General features: G+C 41.7%; 1 protein-coding gene across 1 annotated transcript in view; it reads left to right on the forward strand.

Annotated features, from left to right (window-relative positions):
* Window positions 1–2,236: 2,236 nt before the first annotated feature.
* Window positions 2,237–10,501, forward strand: part of LOC146679773 (protein NLRC3-like) — a gene marked incomplete at its 5' end in the record, with an annotated part of 15,434 nt that continues 7,169 nt past the window's right edge. The window contains 3 exons of the mRNA XM_085450430.1: window positions 2,237–4,011; window positions 4,926–5,099; window positions 5,374–5,541. Of these exons, the coding sequence (XP_085306556.1) occupies window positions 2,237–4,011; window positions 4,926–5,099; window positions 5,374–5,541 (2,117 nt within the window). The remainder of the gene's footprint in view (window positions 4,012–4,925; window positions 5,100–5,373; window positions 5,542–10,501) is intronic.

Consider the following 10,501-nt stretch of genomic DNA (forward strand, 5'->3'; position numbering starts at 1 on the left):
CAGAAACTTAAAGACGTCTCTTTTCTCTCCAAGCTCCTTAGATCACATGACCTGGATGACTGAACCTACAGACACATTGACCTGGTTTCATGGTCACATGACGGGTCAGAGGTCAGCGACTGTAACTCAGTTCCTCCTGTTAATGTGAACTCACTGAGTGTTTGTGGTTTACCTCTCAGACTGACTGAAGATGATGATGGAGGAAGAGGAGGACAGAGCAGAGTCTGCAGGGTCCAGCTGTCCGTCTGTGAGGAGTGACCGGTCCAAAGGTTATAATCCAGCCTTCAGTGGTGAACCTGGAGCAACGAGGTCAGAGAGCTGAACTCACTGAGTAACAGAAATAATTCTGCACTGACATTATAATCAGTGTTGACTCTGGTTGATTGTCTGACTGTGTTTGTGAGCTGAGAGGAAATGAAAATGAGTTTGTAACAAAAATCAGTTTTGTCCAGTTTTCCTGTAAAAAGCTGAACTCTAATCTAAGAGGATGTTACTGACAGGAAACAGCTGCATTATCTGCAGTCTGTGTGATCACAGCTGCTTCAATCATGTTTGTGTCTGCAGAGGTCAGAGGTCACAGTCTGCAGGGTCCAGCTGTCCGTCTGTGAGGAGTGACCGGTCCAAAGGTCGACCTCCATTCTTCAGTGGTGAACCTGGAGCAACGAGGTCAGAGAGCTGTGATGACTCCTTTACATGTTTGTGTTTCCTGGATAAATATGACCTGAAACATCCTCAGATTGTTACAAAGATTCATTAAAAAGAAAACAATGAAAGAGAAAAGATCCAAATGTTCGACTTGGTCATTTGCTGTTTGAGGACAGTGATGCTCATATCTGTGGGGAAAGTGTGACCTGAGTGGGTTCATGTTTGTCTTTAAAGAACAGAGCTGCTCTGATTCTCTTTGTGTCTGATCTGTTAAACAGTCTGAGAGGTCACACAGAGACCCAGCAGCTAAAGCCTGGATCATACTGGCTGCTGTTACTCCATCAGGACAACACTGAACCACAGTGGTGTGGATGTAGTGGATAAATCCCACCATACTGATGCTCAGAGTTAACCACAGGGAACAAAACCAGATGTTACCTTCAGATTGTGACCTTTGGAGTGGACGATGCAGATTTCAATAGAGAATAAATGTTGTTGTTTTTCAGCTGTGAAGAAAGAATCTAATTTTCTGAACTTAAGAATTTATGATGCTGGAAACAACATGGAGACTATAACACAACATTTCCACTGTGTTCATAGAATGAATGTAAAACTGTCAGACATTCATTAAATATGCAAAATGTCTACAGAAGCATCAGAGGGTCAGACGTGAAGCACTCAGTGATTTTGATCAAATGACTCATCAGTTATTGATCTGTACTACACTGATCTACCACGTTAGTAAAGCTGGTGTTCTGGTGGTGGAGGGAGACTCGGATCATGTTCTGGTTTTGGAGCAGTGATCTGCTGATGGTTCAGTTTGATGAGCTTCTTCAAAATCATCCCTGACATCACCACTGAAAGGACGTCCATGAAAACAGACTGAAAATTACTGATATGTTCACAATCTGAGAGTTTAAAACTTGACAGACTTGATTCAGATGAAGTTATTTGAGCAGAAACTCCTGGATCTTTATCCTGTGTTGATCTAATCCTTCATGGTTCCTCCACAGAGTGGACCAGCAGAGCTCAGAGGTTCCCAGTGGTCAGTCTGCCCAGCAGCATCAAACACAGCTGGACTCCATATTTATGGTCTGTACATGTACAACAACTACTGTTACATCTGTTCTGTTCACAGTCATCTCCATGCTGCTCTTTGTAGACCAGTGGATCGTCAGTGTGTCCAACATGGATCTGATGTTTGGCTCCATGATTTCAGTCTGATTGGCTCATTCATAAATATTCTGTTCCAGCTGCTGGAGGACAACATCATCACTTTTGTGAAGAACGAGCTGAAGAAGATCCAGAAGGTTCTGAGTCCAGATTACCCAGAATGCTTAGAGAGTCAGAGGAGCAGCAGCAGAAAGGCATTTGTGAAGATCACAGTGGACTTCCTGAGGAGAATGAAGCAGGAGGAGCTGGCTGACCATCTGCAGAGCAGTAAGAGGATTTATCTAAAGATTTAAGCTGCTGGATAAATGAACATTTTCCAGAGATGGAAGATGGAGCAACATGTTTTAAAGATTAGTTCTTTTTGGAATTGAGTGTTTATTTTTCTTCTCATTCAGAACTTCAAGCTGCAGTTTGTCACCATAACCTTAAATCCACCCTGAAGAAGAAGTTCCAGTGTGTGTTTGAGGGCATCGCTAAAGCAGGAAACCCAACCCTCCTGAATCAGATCTACACAGAGCTCTACATCACAGAGGGAGGGACTGCAGAGGTCAATGATGAACATGAGGTCAGACAGATTGAAACAGCATCCAGGAAACCAGACAGACCAGAAACAACCATCAGACAAGAAGACATCTTTAAAGCCTCACCTGGAAGAGATGAACCAATCAGAACAGTGCTGACAAAGGGAGTGGCTGGCATTGGGAAAACAGTCTTAACACAGAAATACAGCCTGGACTGGGCTGAAGACAAAGCCAACCAGGACATCCAGTTCATATTTCCATTCACTTTCAGAGAGCTGAATGTGCTGAAAGAGGAAGAGTTCAGCTTGGTGGGACTTGTTCATCACTTCTTTACTGAAACCAAAGAAGCAGGAATCTGCAGCTTTGAAGACTTCCAGGTTGTGTTCATCTTTGATGGTCTGGATGAGTGTCGACCTCCTCTGGACTTCCACAAAACTACAATCCTAACTGACCCTAGAAAGTCCACCTCAGTGGATGTGCTGCTGATAAACCTCATCAGGGGGAAACTGCTTCCCTCTGCTCGCCTCTGGATAACCACACGACCTGCAGCAGCCAATCAGATCCCTCCTGACTGTGTTGGCATGGTGACAGAGGTCAGAGGGTTCACTGACCCACAGAAGGAGGAGTACTTCAGGAAGAGATTCAGAGATGAGGAGCAGGCCAGCAGCATCATCTCCCACATCAAGACATCACGAAGCCTCCACATCATGTGCCACATCCCAGTCTTCTGCTGGATCACTGCTACAGTTCTGGAGGATGTGCTGGAAACCAGAGAGGGAGGACAGCTGCCCAAGACCCTGACTGAGATGTACATCCACTTCCTGGTGGTTCAGGCCAAAGTGAAGAAGGTCAAGTATGATGGAGGAGCTGAGACAGATCCACACTGGAGTCCAGAGAGCAGGAAGATGATGGAGTCTCTGGGAAAACTGGCTTTTGATCAGCTGCAGAAAGGAAACCTGATCTTCTATGAATCAGACCTGACAGAGTGTGGCATCGATATCAGAGCAGCCTCAGTGTACTCAGGAGTGTTCACACAGATCTTTAAAGAGGAGAGCGGACTGTACCAGGACAAGGTGTTCTGCTTCATCCATCTGAGTGTTCAGGAGTTTCTGGCTGCTCTTCATGTCCATCTGACCTTCATCAACTCTGGACTCAATCTGCTGGAACAACAACAAACAACATCCAAGAAGTCTGAAACAGGAGAATCTGCAAAGAAACACTTCTACCAGAGTGCTGTGAACAAGGCCTTACAGAGTCCAAATGGACACCTGGACTTGTTCCTCCGCTTCCTCCTGGGTCTTTCACTGCAGACCAATCAGACTCTCCTACGAGGTCTGCTGACACAGACAGGAAGTAGCTCACAGACCAATCAGGAAACAGTCCAGTACATCAAGGAGAAGCTCAGTGAGAATCTGTCTGCAGAGAAAAGCATCAATCTGATCCACTGTCTGAATGAACTGGATGATCGTTCTCTAGTGGAGGAGATCCAACAGTCCCTGAGATCAGGAAGTCTCTCCACAGGTAAACTGTCTCCTGCTCAGTGGTCAGCTCTGGTCTTCATCTTACTGTCATCAGAAGAAGATCTGGATGTGTTTGACCTGAAGAAATACTCTGCTTCAGAGGAGGCTCTTCTGAGGCTGCTGCCAGTGGTCAAAGCCTCCAACAAAGCTCTGTGAGTAAATCTGTGATCATGTTTATTTTTAAAATGTTGATTAAAAGTGGTCATAGATTTCTTCCATGACAGATCCATGTCCTAAAACCATGAGACAGCGTAGTTGTATAGTATAAAAGAAAAAAGGAGAACTTTTGACCACAATATTGTAACTTGAATGAACTTTTGATACAGCCTTTAAACATAAAATTTATGAACAGAATCGGTGACAAAGGGCAGCCCTGGTGGAGCCCATCACCCACCGGACTTATTACTATCCAACGTATTGCCGGCTATGCCAACCAAGCTCTTGCAATGGTTGTAAAAGGATCGAATGGCCATAAAATGTTTCTCAGTTTTATTATTTTCAGTCACATCTGTTTTTGATTATTAACTGAATATTTTAAAATTCAGGCTTTTTATGTTATACAAAACATCATATTTTCTTATGATGTCTTGTATTGATTCTGAAGGAATAGTTTTCATCAGTATCGCAGATACCAGCCTGAATTTTACTTTGTATTGGATCAGGAAGGAAATCAGTGGCATCACACATCACTTACAGCAACTTCAGTACCACTCCATTTTAATAAACTGGGGGGAGGTGCACCAAGATTCAGTATGAGATAAAGAATTATTTTTAACTGTAAGGTTGGAGAAATCTGTTGTTGGAAATTGGAAGAACAGGTCATCTTAAAAATCACTGCATTGTAGTTTTATTCAGGCCCCTTCAATCTGTGATCGCTGTTGCTTTGCATTGTAAACGCTACTATTAACAAAAGTCACAAATATTAGTGTATGTGTGTGTTGTTGGGTAATAAACCAAAAGAACAGAATCTACCAGCACCTCACTGATTTCTGCTTAAAAACAATAAAAAAGCAATAAAGCTCTGATTTGTTTGGTTGATCTTGTCTCCCTTCCACCTTGATTTCAGACTGAGTGGCTGTAACCTGTCAGACAGAAGCTGTGAAGCTCTGTCCTCAGTCCTGAGCTCCCAGTCCTCCCGTCTGACAGAGCTGGACCTGGGTAACAACAACCTGCAGGATTCAGGAGTGAAGCTTCTGTCTGCTGGGATGAAGAGTCAATACTGCAAACTGGAAACGCTGAGGTCAGATCAAGCAATATCGATTTTTTTTTTCATCAATTAACATCATTTAATCAATTTCATTTGGAAAAAATTAACAGTGTTTATGTTTTGTTTTTTTAATGAATCCATGCAAGTCACAGTAAACTGCCACATTTGTCTTTTGTAACATGAGGCAATAAGGATTCCAGCATGTCCTGAAAAAGTGTTGAAATATTGTAAATGTAGTAGCTCCTCATGGCACCATGAATATACTTTAACACAAGTGTTTCATGTCTTCTTGTCATCATTTCTTCAGACTGAGTGGCTGTAACCTGTCAGACAGAAGCTGTGAAGCTCTGTCCTCAGTCCTGAGCTCCCAGTCCAACCGTCTGACAGAGCTGGATCTGGGTAACAACAACCTGCAGGATTCAGGACTGAAGCTTCTATTTTCTGCAGTGGAGAGTCCAAAGTGTACAATTCTCAGGTCAGGATTCAGTCTTTTCTGATGATGATTTAAAACCTGAGTCAGGTCGATAAATGGCTTACTCATTTACAACAGACATGATTTGTCAAATCACCTTATATCTAACCCAAAGGTCCTGTGTTTTACTACTTTGATTTTTTAGTAAAACACAGGACCTCTTAATATTTATCTAAGAGACCATATATAATTTTTTTCCCTGGATCATGTGTGTACCCTCCTGGTTGGAGCTCCAGCAGCCTGTATCAGTGAATGGGACTTTAAATGAAATTGCTGCCCCTGTCAGGAAGAGGTCTGAGTGACACACAAAACAGAAAATATGAGCACTGCATGTGTCTGAGGCTACTCAGATACAGACCTGAATGAGACACTAACTTTGTCTCTGAGAGATAACTTTTATTATTAAATACACTTCATTTCTCATCTGTGTAGAGAATGTAGAGTTTGACATGCTAATATTACAAAATGAAAAATCACACTGAGTCACAAAGAAATTGTTTTGGAGTATTTATGGTTCAGCTGATGAAATTGTTCAAACAAACCAGTAATTTACACCGAAACAGCACAAGTGAAACTTTTTCGAGGGACTTACACTAAGCTTGTCCTGGTACACCTGTAGAGCCCAGCTTCTATGGACCATGAGCTTAAGTTCTGTGCTGCTCTGATTTATTGCCTGTGCTGTCTTTCAGTTCAGCTTTGTCGAGTCTCTGGTAGGATTTCTTTTACATGACCTGTGTAAAAACAAAACAGGAAACACATTAAGCTGAAGTAAGATGCACAATTTGAAAAATGGGGCACAAAAAATGTTGCTGCTTTCTGGAAAGTGCGTCTAAGAAGACCCAATGGAGAAAGTGAAGAGAAAAATCAAAGATTAAGAAGAAGAAAATGGCAGAGGCAGTTTCTCTTGGACTGCCTGCAGATGGGGTGAGACTCTAGAAACAGGGATGATTGGAGAAAATGCAAAGAGGCCAGGAGATGAATACTCTGGTGTTCTGGGGATAGTGGGAGTGAGAGGGAGAGATGCCAGTAAATGATTTCAAGGATAAATTTGAGAGAATCAGAGCTAAGAAACCAAAGCAAGTGGGGAACTACAAACATATGGACAGACTCATAATTAGGCCAAAGACACATTAAAGCAATTATTACAGGTTTAGAAACAGGGATGGATATGAAGGAGCTTAGCATGAATTTGCATTGAGGAAAGAATAGCAACGAGCATCAGAGGAAACAGTTAGGAAAACTAAAAGGATGTACTGGCAGGAATACTGCAGTACTTTAGGAAGAACTACCGTATTTCCCGGACTACAGAGCGCACCTGAATATTAGCCACACAAGCTAAAATCAGGGGAAAATCCTGTTTTGTACATACATTAGCCGCACCTGACTAAAAGCCGCAGGTGTTTCAATGTTGACTTATCATATGTAAGAGAATATGCACAAAGGGAATTGTTAGGAAAGAGATGGCTGTTTGGAGACACACCCCTTTTATTAATATTTTGAAAAACAAGTTATGGGTACATATTTGCATAACTTTTTAGGTATATGTACAAGTAGCGGTAATTACAAGTACAAAACATGTACTGTGCTTCATAAATGAGTAACAAATGTAGTACATAACAATAACCTACAGCACACCAGAACAATTGATTCGGACTACCTTTTAGGCTCAGGTGCAGTGACACAGCTTTAACAAGAAGAAAAGTCAGTCATTCACCACCATCTTCCTGCGCACTAAAACCACCAAAGTCCTCTTCTCCAGTGTCGGAAACAAACAGGCTCAGGGTGGCTTCGTCATCCACTCTCAGCTTCTTTCTTTCGTTGTCACTTTCAAAACCAAAGAAATCCTCGTTGTCAGTGTCAGAGTCGAACACCCTCAGAAGGGCCGTGGCGGTGTCCTCCTCTCCATCATGCAGCATTCAGCCCTTCGAAATCTGTTGGTGATCGTGGATGTTTTCACACTTTTCCACGCTGTCAGAATCCAATGGTGGAGTTGGGCATAACTTGCTTTTTGCAAGTTTATCGCCGCTCATCATCCAGGCCTCCAGCTGAACGGGTAGCGCTACTTTGAAGTTTGTTTTTCGCGCTACCTCGTACTGCACTACGTTGCCTGACGGATGGACATGTGACCAACATACCACTCTTGAACCCCGATCCTTCCGCCAGGCAACGTAGTGCCGTACAACAGCGGAACAAACAAAACAAATCCGCTCATGGACAATCCATAGAAAAGCCGCACCTGACTAAAAGCCGCAGGGCTCAAAGCTTGTGCAAAAAGTAGCGGCTTATAGCCCGACAATTACGGTACACCAGTTCAGAATGTGTGGAGTACAGTTAAGAACATGAATGCAGACAGGAAACAACAGCAGCTGTTGTAAAGTAAATTCAAACTCCTTCATTAAATGCAGCTGGTTGAGTTGAAAACAATGGAGAATGATTGTGTTACGTTGTTTATTTTCTATAGAAATGGAGCAGGAGTGCATGCAGAGCTGGACGTGGGCTGTATATACATGCGTGTATCTGTTTTGTCTGTGAGCAGAGAAAACAAAGCGCTGGAAATGTCATATTGAAATGTTAAATCAGGAAAATCCTGGAGAAGAGGATAGTTCTAATGTTCAGTTTGTAATGTTGAATTCAACGCAGCTCTTAAATGCATAAAAATGACTTCACCTGACGTCAGACTGAGCAATCGGATTAGCTACTGATATTGATTTAACCCTTTAAGACCTACCATAGAACCAAGTCCGCCAGAGCTTATATTATATTTTTACATGCTGTGGAGCCATTTTTGGGAGCATTTCAAGTTGCTATACATCAATACAACCATTACAGCCTAAATTTTAATAATATGTATGTATTAAGTGCATAGTAATTACATAAATTGCAAAAAAGTGCAATAAACTACAAAAAAATTGAAAATCGTTTTTGTTTTTTTAACATATATTTCTAGTTAGAGAAATTTAAGAGGCTTATCCCTCAAAACTGTAAATACAAAAAAGTTGCACAAAATAGTTTCCCACCTCAGGAAATTTATTTTGAGTGCCTTCATAGTTTTATTTTTGAAATACACCAATTTTTATATACTGCAGGAAAAACTAAAATAAATATTATACTGCAAATTTGCAAAATAACAGCATATGCATCAAAATAAACTATTTCCAGCAGAGCAATATGAGTCCTAAGCATATGTGGAAGGAAACTGTAACCTAGGACAAGCTGATGGCATAAGATGTAAGTACAACTCCTCAGGTTTCATATGCAAAAAAAATTATTGCGCTAGCTCACGTGATTACAGTGCTACCGGGATTTAAAAATAGTTGCGCAAAACGGAGTGTGCCCACTCTGTCCAGTTTTAAAGGGTTAAAGCAAGAAAATATGGTATTAGCATTAGATGCCAATTCCTATCAACCTTAAATTAGCATTACCTGCTAATGGCAGTCTACTTAGCATTAACTCCTCACTAATGTAATGCTAATTCACATCAAATTATCTTTAGCTTTAGCATTAGCTGCTAGCTTCAGCCTACCTAGCACTAGCTGCTCACATTGTTAAAAGGGAAGAGAAAACGATATTAGCATTAGCTTGTAATAATTATTCACCCCTAATTAGAATTAGCCACTAATGGCAGCATACTTAGCATTAACTCCTCACATCGTTATAATGCAAATGATGCTAACTTGCATTAAATTAGACTGCTGTTATTAGCTAATGCTATTTAGCAGTAGCTGCTCACATTGCTATAAAGCAAAGGAAAACGATATGAGCATTAGGTTCTAATGCGTATTTGCCTTAAATTAGACGTAGGTGGGCAGCACGGTGGCACGATGGTTAGCACTGTTGCCGCACAGCAAGAAGGTCCTGAGTTCAATTCCACCATCAGTCCGGGGTCTTTCTGTGTGGAGTTTGCATGTTCTCCCCGTGTTTGCGTGGGTTCCCTCCGGGTACTCCGGCTTCCTCCCACCGTCCAAAGACATGCAGCTTGTGGGGATAGGTTAATTGGATAATCCAAATTGCCACTAGGTGTGAATGTGCGAGTGAATGTGAGTGTGAATGGTTGTCTGTCCCTGTGTGTTAGCCCTGCGACAGACTGGCGACCTGTCCATGGTGTACCCCGCCTTTCGCCCTATGACAGCTGGGATAGGCTCCAGCGCCCCCCGCGACCCTGAAAAGGATAAGCGGAAGCGAATGGATGGATGGATGGATAGACGTAGGTGCTAATGGCGGACTACTTAGCATTAGCAGCTCAGATGTTGTAATGCTAGGGAAAAGAGTGTTAGCATTAGCCGTTCACAATGTTATAAAGTTAAGGGAAATAGTGTTAGCATTAGCTACTCACATTGTTAAAAAGTGTTAGCATTAGTGCATAATGCTAATTCACATCAAATTAGCATTAGTTAATAACGGCAGCCTATTTAGCATTAGCAGATAATGTTGACCTTGGCCCACTGGAAAAGTTCAGAACTAAATTTAGGAGTGTTTCTCGATAGCTCTTTCTCATTTGAGAAACAAATAAATTCTGTTATTAAAACCAGCTGTAAGGTTTATATTGTTGATTGTCATTTATGCTTAGAAATATTTACTCATATATGCTTAGAGTTGTATAATCGATTGCATGATGATAGAGGTTTGATCCTTAGTAGTCTGTAAAGACTCTGTGTGCCTTCCAGAGTGCTCTGGCATGCACACACCACTTGGGGCCATGAGAGAGGTCGTGCCCTCTCTTACTGATTTATGGTGTAGGACAGGGGTCTCAAACTCAATTTAGCTGGGGGCCGCTGCAGGCAGAGTCTGGGTGAGGCTGGGCCGCATTAGGTTTTCCACAAGAAAGGCATGGTTAAAAAATTCCAATCCTCTCAAATCTCTTTATTTTTATTTTTTAACACAAAATATGAAAAATGAATAAACAAATTAAGAATTAATAAGAAAAAAAATCAATCTGTAATACATAAATAAAATAATAATAAGA

Source organism: Copadichromis virginalis, unplaced genomic scaffold (assembly GCF_057382275.1).
Source record: "Copadichromis virginalis isolate Kocher_CV1m ecotype Utaka unplaced genomic scaffold, C_Virginalis_male_GT1.1 unmapped_scaffold_1, whole genome shotgun sequence".
Taxonomy (NCBI): domain Eukaryota; kingdom Metazoa; phylum Chordata; class Actinopteri; order Cichliformes; family Cichlidae; genus Copadichromis; species Copadichromis virginalis.